This window comes from Lasioglossum baleicum, chromosome 12 (genome assembly GCF_051020765.1).
Source record: "Lasioglossum baleicum chromosome 12, iyLasBale1, whole genome shotgun sequence".
In the NCBI taxonomy this organism is placed as follows: Eukaryota; Metazoa; Arthropoda; class Insecta; order Hymenoptera; family Halictidae; genus Lasioglossum; species Lasioglossum baleicum.
In genome coordinates this window covers 10,009,620-10,032,134 of record NC_134940.1, presented here as the reverse complement: position 1 = coordinate 10,032,134, position 22,515 = coordinate 10,009,620, and the positions used below count along the sequence as shown (strand labels likewise).

The 22,515-nt window shown below is 44.2% G+C and overlaps 1 protein-coding gene and 1 long non-coding RNA gene across 4 annotated transcripts; both read right to left on the bottom strand.

The window, feature by feature from the left end:
* Positions 1 to 745: 745 nt before the first annotated feature.
* On the bottom strand, positions 746 to 22,133 carry Mlt (tubulin folding cofactor E like protein mlt). 3 transcript variants are annotated; one of them, XM_076435074.1, is made up of 7 exons: positions 19,534 to 22,133; positions 19,018 to 19,180; positions 5,503 to 6,525; positions 5,253 to 5,422; positions 4,468 to 4,576; positions 4,102 to 4,206; positions 746 to 3,623 (listed from the first exon to the last, which is right to left on the bottom strand). In XM_076435074.1, exons 3-7 carry the CDS (start codon positions 6,511 to 6,513, stop codon positions 3,471 to 3,473), a joined length of 1,548 nt encoding a protein of 515 aa, XP_076291189.1. In that variant the 5' UTR covers positions 6,514 to 6,525; positions 19,018 to 19,180; positions 19,534 to 22,133; the 3' UTR covers positions 746 to 3,470. The 3 variants fall into 3 exon arrangements, with proteins under 3 accessions (XP_076291189.1, XP_076291190.1, XP_076291188.1); XM_076435075.1 differs by lacking the exons at positions 19,018 to 19,180; positions 19,534 to 22,133 and adding exons at positions 8,864 to 9,099; positions 18,193 to 18,298; XM_076435073.1 differs by lacking the exons at positions 19,018 to 19,180; positions 19,534 to 22,133 and adding an exon at positions 18,193 to 18,328.
* On the bottom strand, positions 9,106 to 18,186 carry LOC143214286 (uncharacterized). The gene is made up of 2 exons (XR_013010123.1): positions 10,110 to 18,186; positions 9,106 to 10,021 (listed from the first exon to the last, which is right to left on the bottom strand). It is a non-coding gene; the product is annotated as an uncharacterized LOC143214286 (long non-coding RNA).
* Positions 22,134 to 22,515: the final 382 nt, after the last annotated feature.

Genomic DNA, 22,515 nt, shown 5'->3' with positions numbered 1-22,515 from the left:
GATGAGGATCCAGGGGGTAGGTCGGGGATGGGTTTGCAATTAGAAAGATTGACTGTTGGTGACTTGCAGTGCGGAGGTTCGAGATCGATTCGAATGGGATTGGAGGCCTGTTTGCTCTTTGATTTGCGAGAGAGCCTAACGAACCTACACGAACTATACATAGATATTCTTCGGGGTCGGGAGAAAGAACAGTCTTCCTCATTGAAGAGATCTTCTGTGATCGTTTTCCCTACTTTGCGCTTTGGGCTGCAAAAGAAAATCGTGTTGTAAGCAAATGTGTAATAGGGGGAGCCTTGATGCACGGGGCGATGGGCGTCAGGTGTTCGCCTCTGTTTCAGGGGTGGAGCTAGTTCTCCGAGCACCCTGTGCTATTTTAGAGACACGAATCGGGGAATAAAAACGCGGCTGTCGTTTGTAGGAAATTTAAATTTGCTTGTTCCTTTACGGTCTACGGTAGATTCATGATTTAGCTCGGAGATTTCGTTGTCGACCTGAATAATAAAAAGCCCACGGCCTCGGCCAATCAGAGAGACGACTCCCTTAGGGCCGTCGCGACGCTAGTCGTCGCGATCGATGCTCGCTCGGTCATTCTCGCGGAAAAGCCAGCCCCATTCAACCAGTTGCGAAATAATATGCATCCAACAAAGGGCGACTAATCGCTTGACCTTTATTATTTAAGCTTGGTCGACGTTGATTCGTTTTGGTGTACCGGAGGGAGCTTGCAACACACGCACACACGCACAAGCAGTGTCATATAAAGATTTTATTTCGTTAGTACGTACACGTTTGCGCCAGCACAAAAAAGGATCGTTATTATATAAAATCAGAATGATGCAGAGGTCCTTTTCCGAGACTAGACACATATAGACACCGGTCGAGGGATCTCACGGTTGTTTAGGGGATGCATCGATCAAACAGACCTTGAGATCCGACGCCAACAACGGTCGCGATGCAGCGTGCGATTTTTTTGAGGAACACGTCTCGGCCGACTCTTCCAACCCTTGAACAACCAATCGTTTTATTCTGGAATCTTGTGATGGAATATTCGAAATTTTAGGCTGCTTTATTCTCGTATGTTCCTCGGAGTACAAATTTATTCTTGTTTTTTGTTTTGATACTGCGACACATTGGTCTCTTTGTTTGTTTTGGAGGGTGTATTTTTTAACCCTCGTTCAGGGATGTTTCTTACGATTTTTTAATGACCTACATACATTAAGATTCTGACGATTGAATCTGTAGGTTAAAAAATATTTAAAGAATACTTCTTTGAGATCAAAGTTGATTTTGTCATTCTGACAGTCGTAGCAATATATTAAAGAAAGAATGTATACGTAGCCCCTGCATCTTGCAATCAATACAGACAATTTTTAGTTTGCACAAAAACTCACAGTCTGGGTAGAACATTTAACCAGAAGCAATGTATTCTCTTGTAGAACATAAAGAACAATATATTCACTGAAAACATACAAATTCTCTGCCTAGCATGTTACCCTTTTCAATTTTAAATAACGACGTACGTAATAACAATTTCATTTTCTTTATATGAAGTATCAAGTCTGAGGATCGTACGAGAACAAATATTTCCACAAATCGTAACAATTATTTGAGATCCATGATCAATGAATATTCCAAGGTCAGATCCGACGCACTTGAAGAGTCGACAAAGCTGCGTCGCATTACGGAACCTTTCGGTTCCGTGTCAATGGTATTTACAAGGGCAGTGTTAGAAGTATCCGAGTTTATGCTAGTAAAAGGCAGGCACTAAGTGACTCTTCAAGGTCCCCCGTTTGTTTGTCGTCTCGCGGAACACGCGACAACACGTTGCCGTTCTTCGTCCCTAGTGTCTTCGCTAACGACCGGCCATGGCATCGTCGAGAAACTGATTCTGCACACTCTCCGAATCCCAAAGAAAAACAACATATACACCACGAAGTGAAAGACGGCTGTAAATTATTGGCTAAAAGTATAGAAAGTTGGCGGTACACCGTGTCGTCGGCAACCGATTCATCGTCACCGATTGTCTCGGAGCTTAAGTACACACCGAAAATGCATGAGACTGCGACCGAAACTGTTTGATGGTACCGGGACTCGTCTCACGCTGGGTATCAATGTTTAAAAAAATTCTATCATTCTCGCTTGTTCAGCAATTTCACCCAGCGCGAGAGCAGTCCTCGGAGATAAACGAAAGATTCGGTGTATTCGCGTGTGAACGATACAAAGCGGTATACCGTGTACACTTTTTATCAACGCCCAGCCATAGTTTTCGGGAAACTGTCCCGAACGACGGCTGCGGTCTACAAAAATAGTTCACTCTCTCTCTCTCTCTCTTCTCTTTTGCTTTCTCTTTTTCTTAAAAATCCGCAACTCGCTCGCATTTCGACCAAGTCCTCTTAATCGTTACAGAACATCAACAAACTGGAGTCAACATCTCACTACTCAACATCCACCACGTAACACTAGAAGTCCGCCCACATGTCGGTGATTCGATGGTCTAATTTTTGACCAACTCGCACACTCACTGTTCATTCGTCTCTAGGTCGACAAGGTCTACGATGATTTTTGATATCTCTCTTCCATCGAGACGCTTATCAACGGCTAAGGTTCCTTGCTTCACTGTATAGTAGCAAAGTATTAACTGTGGCGGCCCAGAGGGTGCCGGCTAACCCGGTGGACGCTCGATAAGCACGCGAGCTGGCGCTGCGTCGAGACAGCCACGTTTGTTAATGTTTTAAAACAGAATAGTTTTATTAAACTAGAACAAGATGGTTTGAAGATTTGATCTTCAACCTTGACCTTCAAATCTCTGAAGATCCTCTTCCAACAATAAAATAATCACTGTGAAATCGTCCTCTAGATAACATAAGACCCTTCTCTTCACCCAGATATTTTCATCAAAAAATTATAAGCAATGTTTCAGCGTTTCAGCAGAAAATCACGTGACACCAACGCAGTGGGCGTTCCCAACGGCTACTTATCGAGTTTCCACGGCACTCGGAAAGGAAACCGCGAGCGGAGTACTACTTCAACTAAGTACTTTACTGATTTTTTTTCTCTCATAGGCTGCTGTAATCTACTCTAACGATTATTGCGAAGCTTCGCGGCAGGGTCGCTGATCCGTCAGCAAGTCTCGTGTAAAAATGAAAATTTTCTTAGCGCCCCCCGCGAAAGATCTACATCAAGTATCAAACGTGGGTCAAACGATCTACCTAAGTTCAATCGATCGGTTCCTTTCGACCTCTCCAAATTCTGAAGAATCGACGATGAATACACAAGTGTCGCTAGAAAAACAACTTTACTCGGAGAATGTATATATAAAAAGGATCGTCGCCGATCGAGGCGGCTTCTCTCTCTCTTCGGTTTCTTTCTCTTCTACTCTCTTTCTTCGGGTCGTCAGCTCTTTACTGGAGATCAGACCCTGACGATCGTCAGGTGAGTTTAGCGTCGTCCGACGACTCGCTGGTGAACCTTCTTCAGGAACGTATCGTCGGAGTGCCTGAAGATGCCGAAACGCAGCGGTTCAGCTTGCTGTCGATGATGATCTCGTCACCGTTCCGGATGTTGTATCGGTACAGCTGCTTGTTTGGGTAGAGCATCTCTTCAGGGCCGTACTGCGCCTTCATCACCTAGACGCAGCGATCAGAGTCGTTAAAAAAGCAATGAAGATGCCTATAATCGCAGGGTATCCGGCGTGAGTGCACACTATTCGAGAGATACAAGAAAGATTTTTTTCTGGGGCTCTCTGACAACTTAATTTTTCACCTGCATTCTTGTATCTCGAACAATTTCAAAGACTGCGTACACATACACGGGACACCCCGTGCACACGCACACACGCACAAAAGAGAAGAGGAAAAAAGAATTTGTTACGCCAGCCGAAGCGTCGCAGAAACTTCATTGTATAATTTACCTCGTGGCTCTCGTGTTCGCTAATCGTGCAAAATTTTCGCCGAGATTCGTGAGAATGCGATGGGAGGGGTGTGTGTGTGGTCGGGTTTTTTCTATATCGTGATTTCGTGCTTTTTAAGGGGACTCTCGAGGAACCAAACGTTCTGTAAAACAGAAGAAACAAAAGATAAAGTAACGTCGCACGGGGTCGCTCACCTGGTCCACGTAGAATAGACGCATCCGGTTCGCTGGAATTTTCACCATCGTCTCCAGCTTGGTTTTCAGCTCGAAAACCGTCCTGTACACGTCCACGGACCGTACCTACAATTTCCCATCGATATTTAACATGTATGTACTAGCATGTCGGGCCTATGGGGAGCCGTGAATCTCCTACGAGCTTTTTTGCGGTAGCAATGGTTTGGGTCAGCTAGGGCGTCAAAGTTAAATTTAACATGTTCATTGCTATTTTGGATTTTACGCAGTTATGACAAAAATGGGCAGCTGTTTGAGACAGTAGGAAGTTCGACAATGAACGTGTCAGCTACGGTGGACTATTGTCGGTTTCGGAGAAGATGGAATTACCTCGACTAGATCGCCGTATGTGAACGTGACCTTGACCCTCTTCTCTGGCGTCAGGTCAACGTGTACCAGCGGATCCAGCTTGCCATGAATAGCCACCAGCTCCGAGTACCTGAAAACGGAAAAACAGGGTCAAGTTAGGGTTCGGACGTAGCGGCGACAACGCCGCCCGTGAAACTAGAATAGCTTTATGGTTTCTGGTTCGACTAGAATAGAAACGATGAATGCGGAGACCAAGAGGAACACGGTAGTTAATTCCCGACCAAATTAGCCTCTGTACTTTGGCCAAATTCGACGTGCACAAACGCGCCATTCAAGGATTTCAACTCGCACACGCCGGAACAATGGCAACCGTTTCTACCTAGGTGCCAGTAACTCTAGACAGGTGAATGAGTATAATATGCTAGAAGCCTGCAATTGTTAGAGATATTGTTCTGGGCAGTTGCTAAGATTAATCTTTCTGTAACGAACACTGGTCCTGGGCTTGGAAAAATATCTTCTATTTTTTAAAAATTGCTAGTTGAGAAATTTGTTGTTCATTTTTGAAACATTGAGCAATATATTTGCGGCATTCCTAATACATCCAAGAATCCTTGAAGAGCGTACACGTGGCGGCCGATCCTCGAGATGGCTTGCGAAAGATGCTGATACGATCAAGAACAGAGCTACTACGAATTAGTAGGCCAGCGTGTTGATTAAAAACGGAGAGACAGGAACCAGACGCGAACGGATCTAAATCGAGGGACGAACGATTGAAAAGCGAGCTGCGAAACCGAGTTTTGCCGCACCTTTCAGGCCTGTCCGCTTCCGGTTTGTCCATGTAGTAGCGGATGAAGGCCCTCTCGGCGTCCTCGCGTTCCTGAGACGATATTACACCGCCGCCGTTCAATGTCTCGACGTTCGGCAGTCTCGCAATCAGCAGCTGCCGCCTCTCGTGCTCCGTGTACTCTCGAGGACTCTGAAAAATCAATCGTTAACTTCTTATTGTTCTTACATTCACCTTCGACCTGTAGGTCTTCAAAGGGAGAACTGTTTCACCTCGAATAGCGGGCATCCCTGGATCCTCAGCGACTTTAGGACAGGGAATCTGGCGAGCCTCTCGACGTCATCCCAGGTGGACAGCAAGGTACCATTCACATTTAAGAATCGTAGCTTCCTGAAGGGATCGTGGGAGGATTTGATGGTAGTCCCGCTGGATTCCGACTCAGACTCGGACCTGTCATAATTCGCCTTGCCCTCCGCGTATATTCTGTTCCCTTTTCCATCAACAGACCCATTCTCATCCACCTCCAGATTGTTCATATTCTCGTTATCCTGGCAGAGACTCTCCTGCTCCTTTTTCTGGCAATTAGTGGTCTCCTCATCGTTCGAGTTCCTATTGTCAGTCAAAGCTAGCGATCTGAGAGGACACTCTGCAAGGACCAAGCTCTCCAAATTGGGGAAGATGTGTCCCAGCTTGGAAATCTCGTTCCAGACCTCTATGGGGTTCCCGGTGAAGTGTAGCTTCTTCACCGAAGCATTCCCGTTTTCCGGCTTCTGGTACTCGATGTCCACGGTCTTGTACTCGTTCAGGGAGAGGTGCAGCTCCTCCAGGTTCCGTAGGAGACGTATGAGACCTTGAACCGTGGACCAGGACACCCTGGTGCCATTGAGGACCAGGTTCTTCAGCAGGTCGTAGCTGCCGTGCTTGACTTCGAGCACCTCTGCTAGACAGTTGAAGCTCAGATTGACGAACTTGATCTTAGGCATGTGCTGCAGGATCCCGAACACCTCCGTCCATTGCGAGAGCTTGTTCTGCGCCAGGTCGAGCTCCTCGACATTCTTGCACTTGCTGCGCAGCTTCTCGTCGTCGTTACCGGCCGATTCGATGTCGCAGTCCTGAAGGACCAACAACGCGGGTACCGTGTGCCGCGGAGACTTCTTCGGGATGAAGATGCTGACAGAGAGGGCGGCCTTCGGGGAGCTGGACTCTGTCTCCTCGTCGGTCAGCGAACAGTCGGTCGTTGAACTACCGTACTTCAGCTCCAGCGCTTCCAGCAACGACGGCATGATTACTGCATTCTGAAAGGAGACAGAGGACGCCATTGTAGTCGCTTGGTGATTCGCGCTCGAAAAATGGATTTCTACGGGGATAATGCAAAAAATTACGTTTAACACGTTCGCTATCAGCACTTGCTTCGCTGCTTTTCTTTGTTAAAATTTTGCATTAAATGCTACGCTACTACATTGTGAAATATTAGGACATTTTAGCAGAAGAAAGGCGTGGATTATTAATTTTTGGCATAAAAGCATAAGACACGCTAGTGGTAAGAAAAGCAGGGTAGAAACGTCTCGGAAGAAGCTCGCAAGGTAGGCCAGAGCACATGTTTCAGAATGAGAGACAAAGGGCTGAAGAACACGGCGCAAAGTGGCTTTCGACGCCGGAAAAAGAAAGACAGGGGCATCATCGAGGAAAGAGCCGCGTGACCGGGCATCCTCGAGGAATACCTGGTCTGACCATATCCGCTAAGGTCGCAGCATTGTCTTTTTGCGCGACGGAAAACCGGTACCGGTTCTCTTCTCGTCGCTGGAAAACGATTCCTACGATCGAGCAAGTATTCGCCCACGCAATTCAACTACTTCGCGTTACCAACGCGATATCTTCTTACATTTCACTCTCTGCGTATACGCAAAAGACTACGACACATCGTTATCTTCAATGACTTTTTCATGAAACCTTTAGCAACGTGTTCCTGACATTTTTCTTATTATACTGAGTCCAAATATGGCACAATTCGGGGCAGATTTGAATGTGTGCAGATTAAAATGTGAGTATGCTTGGATTAAACGAGCAAATACGATCAGTATCGTTCTCGGACTCGTTTTAATCAGAAAAATGTTTCAAGTCTGTTGGCAAAAGTTCTATAAATAAATAATTATAAGAGTTAAATTTCTGATCCCTTCAAGAGGTACGCATATACTCTTTCCCGTGTATCGAGACGCTACTGCAGCAACTAGAGCACTATCAAAGGAAGGGTTAGACAGTATGTACGAGAATATAGTGGAGCGCCGAGGTGAGCGTAGCGTAGAGGAGAGCGGTAGTTTTTGTTTCTACGTGCACCGCTATTCTCTCGTCACCGCTGCATTTAATTACATTGATTTGATTTTGCCGTGATGTTCACTATATGTACCCTTAGAATGGGCAGTCGCGCGTTTCTCGAGGACATCGCTAGTCGCCTAACGCTCGAGCGTGCCGCTCGCTTCTAGCAGGCTTCTCGTTGCCAGACCCGCACCGGAGAAAGTTAATTTCGCATGGCCGTTGAACCGATATCGCGATTACGTAGGGGAAGCCAGGGAATAATGCAATGACTATTATGCCGGCCCCGTCCACTCCTCTCGCCGTGTCGTCCGGAGCGTGTCGCCCGTTTTTTCTCGGGCCCGTGCACAATTTCCCCGTACGTACGGTCAGGGGGATGAAAACACCCTTCATGCGAAGATCGGCAGCCTTTTTCTCTTTTTATTTCCGCCCGGCGGCACGGTCTCTCCGTTTTCTTCTATCGTCGTATACATATAACCCGAACGATACCGAGACAGAGAGACCACCGCGGTAACCGAATTAGAAAGCGGGAGACGGAAAGGAGGAGCGGTGTCGCGTCAAAGTTTCGCGTAAATGGAAACGACACAGTTTGGACGGTTTCCAAGGCTTGCGGCCGCGTTCCTACGCCACCTCGGGATCTTCGCCAAATTGACGTAACGCTCCTCCGCCGCATAGTGCGACGAGTAATCGGCAAATGTCAGAAAACGAAAGTCTAAAGTTGCCTGTTTAACCCCTTTCCACCGCGAGGAAAATTAAAGACCTCTTTATAAATCGTCGTTTTGCAATGGCTCACCCTCGTTCCACCCACTTGATTCAAGCCTCAAGGTCACATTGACTTCGTGATAAATAAACGCGATCGACAGATAAATAAATTGACTCTGTAAATTCATTCATCGGCCGAGCAGTCAGGACTGTTCCGTAACAGCGTTCACCGCGATTTTCATTTTCAGTCGAATTCTGTTCGAACGCGAAATTTCCGATCGGATTTGCTGCCGCATTCCATTCGTCGGCCTGCTCGAGACTCGAACACCGAGCGCCAGCCTAATCGGTTTAGGATGATACGGTAGAGAGCACCGATCGCCGAGAAACGGCCGAACTGTGCTATCTTGGACCGAATCTTAACATTTTTCTGCACGGAAGGAAAACGTTTCAACACTCTGCCGGAGGAGTCAGGGAAGAATTTGCTACATTGCTGCGAGAACACGAAAAACATTCGAAATGGAAGCATCGATTTTTGGTAGAGAAATGCAGCGAAACTCTCGGAAGGTGGTCGATCAAAATGGTTGTTGAAGGTCTGAACTGGGACTGAGAAGGAAGAGTAACTGTTTTGGTAGATCTTGAAGCGTCCAATGGTCTGCGATCATGAATCAGGTTCTGGAAAGCTTGATTCTTGTATAGGAGGCCATCTCAGGCGGGTGTTCGCGACAACAGGTCGTCGGGGTATTAGTCACGGAATACACTGGGTGGCATGGAAACACGGAAGGTCCTTTCGATTCCTTTCCGGTCGAGGACGGAGATGGGAAGGTATTCCAGGGACAAAGAGAACTGTCGCCTGAAAACTGGAAAAATCGATCGGTTAAACAATGAAAGAGCGCCGCGGAATCGTAAAACTCGCTTCTGTGACGCGGTCCGCGATGATAATGAGCATGCAAAACGATCCTAATGAAATTACACAACGTGTGGAGTTGCATCACGCGATGTTTGCTGCTCGATCCAATGCTGGACAACGGTGCAACCGGCAAGCCGAGTTAGACTGCCACGCTACTTTCTCCTCGGGCAATGATTTTCCGCGCGCACAATGCTCGCGGCCGTAAATCAAACCGAGCAAATTGGAATGGCGATCGAGGCGGAAACCGGCACGCCGAGGAAACGATTAATAGGAGCAACGGATGCCTTCAACTCCGTGCGTTGCGTTCAACGGACGGCTATTCATGCTACCGTCGCATGAGAACTTCATTCGAGCTGCGCTAATGTCCCGATGTATGAGAAAGAGATGTCCATGAACAATTTATCCTCGTCAACTTAGATGATCGATCGCCGAGAAGGGTAACATCATAGGAGAAATAATTGTTATCATTGGAAACACTCGAATGGACTTCGTTGCTCCACCGATAGGATTTCCATTAAGGTAATAACGCAACGTCTTCGCACTGGATGATTCAGATCACTGTGGATCGTTTCTATCCGCTCTCTTTAACATATTCTCACAGTTCTGTTAATAAACTTTGCGGTTGGGTGAAAGTTTTATCAAACTGTCTATGACTGCGACTGCACTGTTAATCGCGTGCGTGCTCGTTTCAGATGTTCTAAACGTTCCAAGATTTATGCTAATCGTTGCTTTCCTTCTGTTTATAGGATTGTAACGTTAGATCTAGAAATAAACTTCGAATGACCCATTTCAGGATTCTTAGCCCATATGTTCCTCAAGATTAACATTCACGCATCCTCTACTTTGCTGCTCTTCATTCCTTTCTCTTGATGCTGCAAGATGTGCTCGATTAAAATGTGAAACTGCAGATAAAATATTGTGTTGAATTATTTTTGAGGAACATATGCTAGTTCGAAATACCTGTGAAAATTCTGCGAGGATCCATTCAGTAGATTCAGTCATCCATACGAAGACCACCATAAAAATACAATTTCTACAATAAAATGGAGACAGTTTGACTGTAGTCATGGAGGTTGGAATATTTACGAAGACGCAGCAAGTAGCCATAGAACAGCTGACTACCAGCCAGGCTACGAATTCGTCGTTAGGGTGCTTTTGCAACACGCTCCCGAGCCTCGAAATTCGTCGGGGACTGTGTTTCCTCAAGGAAATAAGTAAAAGCGTTCCCGTTTTGATGCGGCTATACAGATAGGGCTTTCCGATGAATAGCCCGGTCCTCTGAATGTCTAATAATTCTGAAAGAGCGCCGCGGTGGCGCGGTGCAAAATCACCATAAAAGCTCGCTTTTGTTCGAATCGTAGCGTCGCTCCCGCGAGCAACAGCGCGGAGCTAAATATAAGTCGTCGGTGGCTGTTACGAAATGTCAAGCCGAAGCTGCCGAGTACTGGGTCAGTCGGAGACGACTGCTCTAGAGATAGTGCTGATTCTGATCGGACCTCGCGGAAACATCCTGTTAAAACCGCTACACTAGGTCCGGGGCTAAAGGATGATCAGTTCGATCTTCGAGATATTGGAAACGCTGGGAAGTTATGCAATGACTGCAATGTGGATCATCATGTACAAAACTATCCCCGAAATCTTTTCAAACATTGAACACTAGCATTCGTGTTAAAGCTTTTCAAAGGAAGCATCCTGTACACAACCAAAGTGAAATTCGACGATAACATATTATGCCTTTGAAGAATTGCAAAAGTTAGATGTTTATAGTTCTCCAGCAAGTGAACCGTGCCGGCCAAAGGAGTCTTAGGATCCTCCAGGTACCAGGACACGATCGCATTGCGGAGCCCAAGGCCTTAGAAAGCTGCAGAAAAGAGCGCGGACCGTTCCCCCGTAGCGGAGCTACCATTTTCTACTATAATTTTCCCGTAATGCTTTTGGTCCAGGTCCGCGGAGAGCAACAAAAACTGATAGACGATACTTTCTAACCGTCGACTCGATGGAGCAGCGAGGCTGCACAATTTCCTTTGCGATGCACAGGACTATCTGAATCCACAAAGCAGTACAAAATACTTTCCGACTGAATACATGCATTCATACATACATATGTTCGTCATGTTTTCATTGGGAGATACATTTATTATATTCCCTTTATCTCTTCATCTACATACACAATATCACGTTCTGTACGATCAAATTCTGAATTTTTTAACATTTCAATGGTAAAAATTCTTAACAATTGCCTTTAGAAGGTTCTTCCTTGTTATATCTAAGAAAGGCGCTTCTCAAGAAATGCACTTCTTCTGTTTCACTTTTTTTTTTATTTAAGTGAATTATACCAGTAAAACGTTAATAATTCAGAGGCACGCATAGAGCAAGGTTTGCACATCATAAAATTGCTATAGTTGGAAGAGAGGACTATCTCCAGAAACGATTCGAATACGTTCGCTTCCAGCGTCATACACGTGTGGCGACCACAATCTTCTATATCGCGTAAAGAACATACAGTTAGGAGCATAACTCATCACACACACTTTAAATCAGAATACTTTCTTATAAATCTACCGAACGACTTCAATTTCACTGTACGGCTAGAACAATTAGTTTAGTAAATGACGTCTAAAAGATATGTTGAAAAAATGCATTTGGTCGGAATTGTGAAAAACAATAATAAAAATGGATTTTTACAACTTTTTTACCTGGGCCAATAACAAAAATTTAAGAGATGTGTGTGGTCAACTCGTATAAACTATATATGTACGTTCTGAAAAATTCATTGAAATTGGTTAACTGGTTTACGAGTTATAAACGATGAAACGTGGTAAAAACGCCGAAAATCATGAAAAACTGCAATTTTTACCACTTTCGATCGTTTATAACTCGTAAATCAATTAACTAATTCCAATGAAATTTTCAGAACGTATACAATTTATACGAGTCGACCAAACACATCGGTTAAATTTTCTTTATTGGCCCAGGTAAAAAAGTTGTAAAAATTGTGTTTCACAATTCCGACCAAATGCATTTTTTCAACATTTTTGTTTTACACGTCATTTACTAAATTAATTGTCGTTTGGTCCAGTCATGTAAAAGTTATTCTGATTTAAACTATGCTCCTAAGTGTACATTAGGAGAACTTCTCTACAACAATATTTTCGTTTGTATTTCACAAGAGGCTATTGCATTTGATAGAATATTGTAACAACTAAATTCTAGCCCTTAAAATGGAACAAATACAATGGAATTATTCTAGGTCGGAAGAGATGTTTAATTATCCAAGTTAGAATAGCTTCGACTGTAAAGGGTTAATATTGAACATGTTAATCCAGAGAGCTCGTCAAATGTTTCGTACGGCGTTCTGCGGGTACGAGGAGCGAGGAATTGTTCGGAGGTTTCGAGAGAAAAATTTAAGGGGGAAAAAATTGTTTTGATGGCAACGGCACGGTCGATGCGAGAAGGAACTATCGACGAAGGTCCGGCTGCTCGTGGTGTGCTGCGCAAATGCTCTCCCGTCTCGGAATATTACTCGGTTAGCCAAGGTTGCCGTTCGCTGAGCTCACGACCCGAGCATTATACACGTGTGCAGATATATCTGCCACGCAGTTACAAAGAGACACACACCTCTACAGGGACACCTATTTACGATACACGCGAGGATCCGCGCCTCTAACAGCCGCGCGCACAGCTCTCTCGCTCGCGAGCCGTGTGTCGAACGCGACGGGGATCAGCGTCTCCCAGCCTTTTGTCTCTATTCTTAAACCGATTACCGGCGAATACGCGTCCTTCCTCGTTTCGTTAGGCTAATCGCGAACACCCTCCGCCACCCCTTTCAGCGTAATGCATCGGATGATTTCGCGCGGTTCAAGGTCGATCCACCGCGCCCCCATTTTCCGCCGGTAATTTCGGATCCGGCGCGAGGAACGAGCCTGGGAGATTCAATTTACTGTTGCGATTGCACATGATCGTTTCCAATGATAGCTAACACAACGTTGTACTACAATCCTGAAAAATCTCGCGAGATCCAACTAATTCAGCCAATTCCTTGACGAACGAATTTATTCACGACTGCAACCATCGCAATTCATCGCCATCACCGGTCAAATGAACGGTTTGAAATAATAGAAATGATTTCATAAGAAATGATTGTATAGATATCTTTAGTAGAGCGCGTATCACCGTAGGAACCGCACAAAGTCTAAATAAAATCAATCTTGTCGTTTTCATAAGGGAACATGTACCAGTTACTTTTAATGGTCGATAGGTTTAGTATTAAGTAATAACTATTGGGTTGGTAAGAAAGTAATTTCGATATTTTAAGGTGAAGTAAAACCTAATTTTTTTATTTATTTTATTTAAGCGATGAACAATAGTGTAATGTAATGATGTAATCAATAAAATATTTTCTTATTTATTCTTTTTGACAAACGATCATCGATCAAAATGGAAAATATCTTATTTATTAAAGTTCATTGCTTGAATAAAAAAATTAGGCTTTATTTCTCCTTATAATCCGAAATTACTTTCTTGCCAACCCAATTAAATAACAAAATCTAAATATAAATTGACTCTTATTTCAATTCTCATAATGCAGTACGTGACCGTCGCTTTTAGTGTTCGGTAGGATTAATATATTACCTATTCATTACAAAAGAGAAGAAATATATAATATTCGAATTTAGTAGAGAGAGTGAGAGCCTGCTTGAAAGACGAAGAATTGTGTCACTCACGTATCGACGTGGCAGTCAACGTGTTAAAGAAGATTATGATGAGAGAAGATAGCTATGTATCCTCCGAGTGCATCGGAAATTGCGTGGGACTCTTGGAATATTTAATGTAATGAGTCTCTTGTACTGAAAGATCAATGGTAATCGATTATGTTAATTGTTTGCTTCATGGAAAGCAACAATTAGGGACTTCGACTGATTCGATGGGCCTGATATGAAAAACAAAGCTGGAGTTCAGATCTTGATGCTATATCAACCCTCTAGCACCCTGAAAGTCCTGATAAAATTCTATACTATTGGGTTGGCAAAAAAGTAATTTCGGTATTTTAAGGTGAAACAGAGCCTAATTTTTTTTATTCAAGCAATGAACTTTAATGAACAAGATATTTTCTCTTTTGTTCGATGATCTTTTCCCAAGAAGAATAAATAAGAAAATATTTTATTGATTAAAGTTCATCGCTTGAATAAAGAAATTCGGTTTAATATCACCTTGAAATACCGAAATTACTTTCTTGCCAACCCGATATACAATTCTACACTACAGCACTGTTTTATTTCCGAGCCGAATAAACAGCAATTTCGATCGCAAAGTCGTTCGCCAACGACCGGAGCGACGGAAAAGTCGAGGGAAGGCGTTCTCGCGGCAAAAATACCAGAAGTGCAACGGGTTCAAATGACTCGCGGAGCATTGCGGTATCGATAGTGGATCGGTTGAATGATTTTCGCGAGCCTCGGACAGAATAGAAACCGCGCCGACCGATCGAAAGTAAAGGACAAGAGATTGGGAAACGCTGTGTGCGCGCCACTGCGCGCTTCTACACGTACATACATGTACGCTTTGTTCGTTTCTCGGCTTTTAAGAGCGTGTCTCGCATCGGTGCACGGCAATTATATCGACGTGTGTGTGAAAGCCGACAAGAGAGATACATCGGGCACCGTTCGCTGTGCATGTCTCCCGATTGGTACCGAGCCTGTAGCCTGGCTTACAAAGGTTTCCTAGTGTGTCGCGCGAGGCGAGACGAAATTTTCTTTTGAGAAAACTGAGACACGCAGACCGAAACTGAGAAACAGAGACAAGAACCGAGACACACAGACGAAGATTTCTGTGGGAAGATTGACCACTTTGGCTGTTTAACGTTCCTGCATTCTGCCAAGGACAAAAGCATTCTTCTAGTTTTTGCGAGGAGTCTGGAGTCGACAATATGTGGATCAGTAGAATTGGTGGTGTCATGATCAGACTGTGAGCTAGAAGCTGAGGCGTTGTTAGTGAGAAATATGAAAAACTCTGTATATTTTTAAATATTAGAAACAGATTCGTTCAGTCGCAGAAAATCCCCAAGTTCTTAATCCTCAATGGAACAAAGCAGGAAGTAATTAACAAGGTCCGAGAGCCACGTTAACGTAAACGTTACGGACAGTTTGATCGTCACTTCTTATCGACGGATCTTCTGAAGCAACCGACAACTTCCTGCGATCATCTCCGATCTTTCTCTCTCTTATTCTCTCGAGTCGCGAGGAAAGTAGTTTCTTGGAACGAGGCTCTCCTCTCGCGTGATCTATGAGGTTCGTCGCGGTAATCGAGAGAAACCGTTCTCCTCGTACAGATCTATGGATCACGGATTCTAGAGTCGGTCCGATTGATGTTCTCCGGTCGTTCGATTCTCCTGTTAGTGAAATTGTGGAATGAAAGAGATAAAACGAGAATGTTGGTGCTCGGAGCGGATTTTGGAACGTACTCTGTGGGGCAATGTGTTCGCCCCAGTCGAGAACGCATTCACTGCTAGATTGAAGGTAGCAATGGCAATTGATTTTTCTTTTGAACGAAAACTGAGGCTTTGTTCTGTCCAACAAGACCGAAACGAACCCGGAATCCCACCGTGCAACTGTTAAAATAAACAAGCTGTAATTCCAAAAATATCAGAGGCACTAAAACGGAGTTACTAAAATCAATGTATGGTAACCTACAATCGTGATTGTACACGTGTCCAGATTCTGTTATCGGCTTGAACTTATCTGTTCGATACATTTTGCTCGGTGGAAAATGAAGGTGGCTAAAAAGTTGCTCGTCGTTGCTCCAGTGTGGACGTAGCTTTACGCGCAACTACAGAGAAAGTCTGGAATGTTGGAATTTTGAGAATTTGTGTGAACTCTCCGACGACGATCAACCGCAACGTGCAAAGTAGGAATTTGCGAGATAAAAATTTGCAGATGGTTAAAGATATCGGCCGAATTGATTGACGCGATTCGAGTCAGCGGAATCGTGATTACAGCCAGCGTCCGATTCCGCATAAATTTCGCGCTTCCTTATGTCCGAGCGAACGTGTCGGAGTACAGTTTCTCTTCTGAATTGCATCGGCCTTGAGGTAGACAAGGAACGGCGCAGTTCTCACGAACCGGAGGCTCTTTGTTCGAGCCTCCTTCATCGACCATTATCGTCGCAAAACGAAGACGGTTCAACTTTTCGTCGTACGAAATGCAACAATGACTCCGATTAACCTCTCGACTCTTTACTATGCTGTTTTGATGCGTAACGCCGCGTCTTATCAGGTGATGATGAATGAATCGCTATGTTTACAGTCGAGAGTTTTATCAAAATAATTGACGCCGTAAACGATTAGTCGACTTTTCCGCCTGTGACAAACTCTCTTTGTATGAACCTTTGAATACCATCAACTTCGCTTTAGACTTTAGTGTTCGGCATAATTTTATTATCTATATACTTGCAGATTCCTGCTTCGAATGGTATCTTAATGTCTGCAAAGTAAACTGTAATTATATTTGTCGTGCGACAAAAGTTAATTATACCTTTTACCGTAGGATATACCTAATTATACCTCATTAGACTCCTGACAACATGGATTTATCAAGTGAAAGAAACTTGGAGAATATAAACTCTACTACAACCTGTTATACTAATTTTCAGATAAGTTAAAATATAATGGCTAATTAAAATTTGTGTATACGATAATTCTACCAACCGATCTGAAAATAATAAATCGACATTATCAGTCTCCATATGGGTGTCAACGATGTAGAAATTTCTCGATTAATAGATTAAAGCCACTGATTCGAACAGACGTTCATTAAACATCGAGATCGTGTGGGATAATTGACTCGTCAGTTCGAATCACCGAGCCCAGCTCGTTATTTTGGCCAAATGGCTGAACCGCGACATCAATCATCGATTCTCTTTAATTACCCGCCGATAGATCCTCGTTTTAAATGACCTAAGTCGGTGAGTCGCTAGCCGCAATCCAGTTAAAACGAGATTTCTCAATGAAATTCACGATCGCGATAAGAGGCACGATTGCAACAGAGGATACTGGTTCGAGGAAACGACGTCGCGATGAAAATACGACGCAGAGCAGCTGTCAAAGCGTGCCTGCCGCCTAAGCGCGCACAGCTGATTGCGATTACGTAAGTCCTCGAACGCTTAGCTCAACGCACTGCGTCGCAGACCGTCGATAATGGACAACCGGACACCTGAACAACGTCCGTTCGTGAAAACATCGAAAATACTCTACCCTACAACGCATTAAAACCTGTCTCAGAACAGCTTCTAGCAATTTTACAGTTAGCATCATGCTTTCAGCATCGACTCTCAGAGATCAAAGCTCAGAGCCATTGCTATTCAATCTACAGTCATGGTACGAGCAAACGATGATTTTACATGTAAAAGTAAGAGGACTTTTATGCAAATTAAAAACTCAACTCATCAAATTAAAAACATTTTCCAAAATAAGATAAACAGTCTCCCACTCCTCTCCATCAAACCAGACTTAAACAACACAGTGAACAGAGTCCTAACCCGCTCCAAATACAACCCCATCTACAACCCCTGCTAGATTCAAGTAGCCGCAACACCCACCCACCGAATGAGCCAGACCCATCTCATGATTTACTCTAGCAAGATGTTAGCAGCATCAGCAGGGTCGGGAGGCTGTATTCGGGAAGGAGTCGAAGTTGGCCTGGCGAGCGGTGGGCCGATTCCAAAACAAACAGACGGCAGCGAGGTGGCTAGCGGCAATCTGCGCAAGCTGAGGGGTCAGAGAAGTAGAAACACGACTCTGTTCCGCGTTCAGGTTCGCTAGACCGTGCTGGAGCATCGCGTAGCATAGCATCGCAAGGATAGAAGGGAAAACGCGACTACGTTCTGGCCGGTGGATCGATCGAGCACGGAAAGCCGTCTCGGAAAGAACGGATTGAACGGGAACAGACTTAAGACGGGTACAAGAATATCGCTGGGGTAATCGGGTCAAGGATTCGCGTTGGACCACAGAGAGCAGACAGACGGTGTATATCGGGGTGGAGATGTTACTCACTGTTTTCCTCGTCCTATATACCCGTTCCCCGAGATCTCTGCAGACCGGATCTATCCCTGGATACGGCCGATCGACCTGGCTGCTCTCGCAGACCACACACCGATTGCTATCTCTCCGTCCTCTAGCCTCTCCCTCTTTCTCTCTCGAGTCGCACACTCGCGCGATTTCTATCCGCGCGATATCATCAAGCCAGATGGGACCGACTCGGACTCGACTCGGGGTTAGAGTGTGTAAAAAAAAAAGGAACCAGTGGTGTGCCACGCGCACCCGACACACAAACGTGCCGCCTCGCCGTCCACCGTTGAACTGATTTCTGGCTCCTTTGTTTAGTAAACAGAAACAGCTGAGCCGCGCTACTGGTTACGCTGCTCGCGGAGGTGGCGGGAGCCAGGGCCTCTCTTCGACCACTGCACCGCGCAAGCACGCCTCTTGACAGATCACGTGGCCTACGAACACCAGCCAATCGGATCTGATCAAGCCCCAGGAACGTATCTTCCAGCGCCCCGCGATTGTTCGATCGGAGAAGCGAAAGCGTCTCGAGCCCTGCAACTTTTCATTCAACGATTGTGCTGCACCTTGCGGTTCGCGATTGACAATATCATGCTGTTTTCCTTTTTTCCTCCAATGGATGTACCAATCGGATTCTTTCGCATGTTGTGGAGAATGTTTTCTCTTTAGTGTGAAATAGAACCTACTGGCTTGAGCGATTGTAACTCCAATTATAAAATGAGGCGAGTATGAAAAAGAGAAATGTATGATTTAGCTTCGTATAATTTGGCGAAAGGAAAGAATTAATATCGAGAATAAAGCAAATAGTATACTCACATCAGCCTGGGTTCTTGTCCATGCTAACGAGATATAAGTTGAGCTCTCGTCCGTTCGATGCAGCACTGTTGTTTAAACAAAAGTTGTGGTCACAGGAACCCCAAGGTGCCGACATTTTTATTTTCTCCCTGACTTAATTTTTTTCGCGGAACCAAAGAACTTTCTATTTGAAATAAAATAACAGATGATTAGCCAGTTGTGTATACCTCGCTCAGAGGTTTGAGTAAACTTAAACAAAAATAATGGGTTAGAATCATGAATTGTTTCAATTTATGATTTTTATTTAATATTCAGAATCCTTTTGAAACGCTGTCCTGTTCGATGCTAAACATTAAACATTTTATACCTAACAAGAATTTCTTGAATGCTTCCTCTTTCAACAGTTCCTTGTACTAATTTTTTGGTATTACATATTGTTATCTAACAGAAGAGTTTGAAGATTTTCATTGATACAAGACAGTCACTCAGAAGCCTGTTATTACCTTCCGGCAATTAAAATGATATTAAAGTTGTTACCTTGCATTTTACAAGTCTGCACACGCCATGCCTGCATAAAGATTCGCAATCTACTGATAAGGATGACCGTTCACTAACCTATGCACTCCTCAGTTCCTCGTTGCCTAGATTGAGAGTCCCTGCCACTTTAATGACTCCTGGAGATGACGACATTCTACGAAATTGCATGATCTAGCCCGACAGATAACAAACTAGACTTTAGAATGAACCTTTCATCAACATTGTCTCTGACTAGCCAAGATAAACAAGCTAGAAAATTCGATTCCTGCTTTGATGTCCTATCAACTAGTCCAGTGGTTCTCCAGGGCGTTCCACGCATTTCTGATCGAGTGATGGAATTAGAACGCAGCAGGAATTTCAGTGTCACGGAGAAAGAAGTCGCAGATTTCATGAATACGATTGCAAAACCGCGAATCTGTAATTCATCGATGGCGCATAACAGAAATTATGTAACCTGACCAAGGAATGCCGTTAGACACGGTGTTAGGCGCGAAAACGCTCGATGACGCTGCATTGCTGCAACCTGTTTTACCGTTACGAAACTTACCGAATCGTCAAATGACTTCCACGGTCCGCTAGCGTGTTTTCATTTTCACAGGAATTACGGATGATTTCTGGTGGATGGCATACCTGATGCTTCGATATTTCGTGAGCCTAAAAACATCGACGTGGTCAACCCGATTTCGTCCCTTAAACAATGTTATATTATTTATTGATACATAGAATTGATCAATAATACCATTCGCTAACAGTATTACACTTGTTCCTGTCTCGTTCCCCGAAGGTTCTCGTTTTTCTCGTTTGCGAAATTATAATACATATACATGTGTCGGGTGGCTCGCCCCCTCAATCTACGCTCCTTTCTCTCTTGCTTTCTTTCTCACTCTCTCGCTCTCTGTTTCATCGTTCCTTGTATACATCGCGCTGATTACTATTAGATCACAATTACAGACCATACATACATGTATAATTACACAATACGACGTTACATACACGTGTTGATGTATATGTATATATATATTTTTATATGTATTAGGTAAATGGAAAAAGTTCGTGCCCGATTTCGTATTAAAATTCAACAAGAAATCGGGCACGAACTTTTACACAGACCTAATACATATATAGATTTATGTTCTTGTATTTATATATTTATATATTTATAAATTACAGATCGGAGATTACAGGTGCTCTATCTCGATTCTCCGGGGAATGTATCCTTTATTTCGGTCATCCTCTTCCTCGCCACAGCTTCGAGGCTCGATGCCGTCCGAAAACGGTGAAATCATCGTCCAATAATTGTTGTCAATAAAAACGATTTCAACTATCTCCTAATTATACGCGCAACCGAGTAAAACCGATTCAGAAAGGAATTCGCGGCACAGGAAACCAAAGCCTATACTTTCGCTAGCCCCTAACGGTGTTCCTCGAACCACCTACTTAGTTCGTTGATAAGTCAGGCAATCTGCTTTGCCAGCAGACACTAGAATTTCGCACGGTTTGGTCGGCTAACGGTCGTTAGAAGTAATATTTGTTAAAGGAACGTTTGTTTTCCACTTTGTCAATCAGCTCGAGAACCATTTATCTTTTTCCCCCGTGTAGAAAATTCACATTTGTTTGTCGATAAAAAGCTGCCGGACGAAATTATCGGCTGATCTGCGACTGCGCGCGAGAAGCTCGCGCGGGAAAGACAATGAAGGCGCGTTCTTTTCAAAGGGGTTCTCGATCTTTCATTGCTCGATTCGTGCTCGGACACGCTCTAAATCTCTTAATATTCACCTGTACAGAATCCTAATCGCTCTTTCTCTCCCTCTCATACACTCCCTCCCACGCATCCCTTTCTTTTTTTTCCTTTTTGCTTTTAGCGTTAATGATACAACAACGACACTACTAGTTTTTTTTTCTTTCACAATTAATCGTTTACAGCGACTCGAGATAACAGGGTTTAGAACTATTAGCCTACGCAGTTTAATATTTAGACGCACGTGAACGGATAGTTTGTTTGGAGATGGGCTGACGGATCTAGGAGCGGCAACAAACGGAGGTCGTAATGATTCATGATGATACTGTCTCAGCAGTACAGCGTCCTGATAGTAATTGTAAGCGTTTAGGTCAAGGTAGTAAGAAGTCCAGTTGGATCGGCTTAAAGACAATATCCACTTTCTTGTGTTTTCTTTTTGTCCCACCGAGATCAAACTGATCGAGTCCATCTACTTTTTAATTGAATTCATTGCACGCACGCTCGTCTACTTTTGGCTAAAATGGCGGCAGTCTACGAGGAACACACCAATGCTTCTCCTGCTAATCCTTGCGATCTTTCAGACACTCTAAACATTCTACAATCTAACCACTCGTTAATAAATATTGTTCTAACCCCCAAACAATCGATGCATTTCAACCCCTTGCACTCCTGCAGCTTTCGATGCCACAAGCTTAAACGTTAAAGCGAAGCTGTCTAAAAAATTTGATTCTCACAACATAATGTATTTCTTCCATCGGTTTTCTTTATCCTAATGCAAATAAACATTGTCTGCAGCTGCGGATTATATTTGCCTCTTCAACGGAGTACAAAGAGTTAATCTCTAGACAACAATAGCCACGAAGTTTGACTTTATGCTTCGTTTTACAGAAACTCGACCGGTTGAGGGTTAAAGACCAAGGTCGGCGCCAGCGATTCACCGCGAAAATTAGGACTCTATTGGAAGATACAAAGGCGAATGCGTTCGAAATCTAGACGTTAGGCATTTGCGAGAAACGGACTCGATCAGCTTGCTTTCCAGGAGAGACGGATCATTTACAAATTCGGAATGAACTCAGGCAGAACCTTTAACCCGCGACGATCGCAACTCTTCGAGATGATCGGTCATTGATTCTTTGATTATTGTTCGACGGATTAGGATTAAGCTCTGCGCGATTGTGCGGCTGATCGCGCGACGCGATCTCCAATAAATTGAATCGTCAGAAGAAAATCAATCGTAGATTACG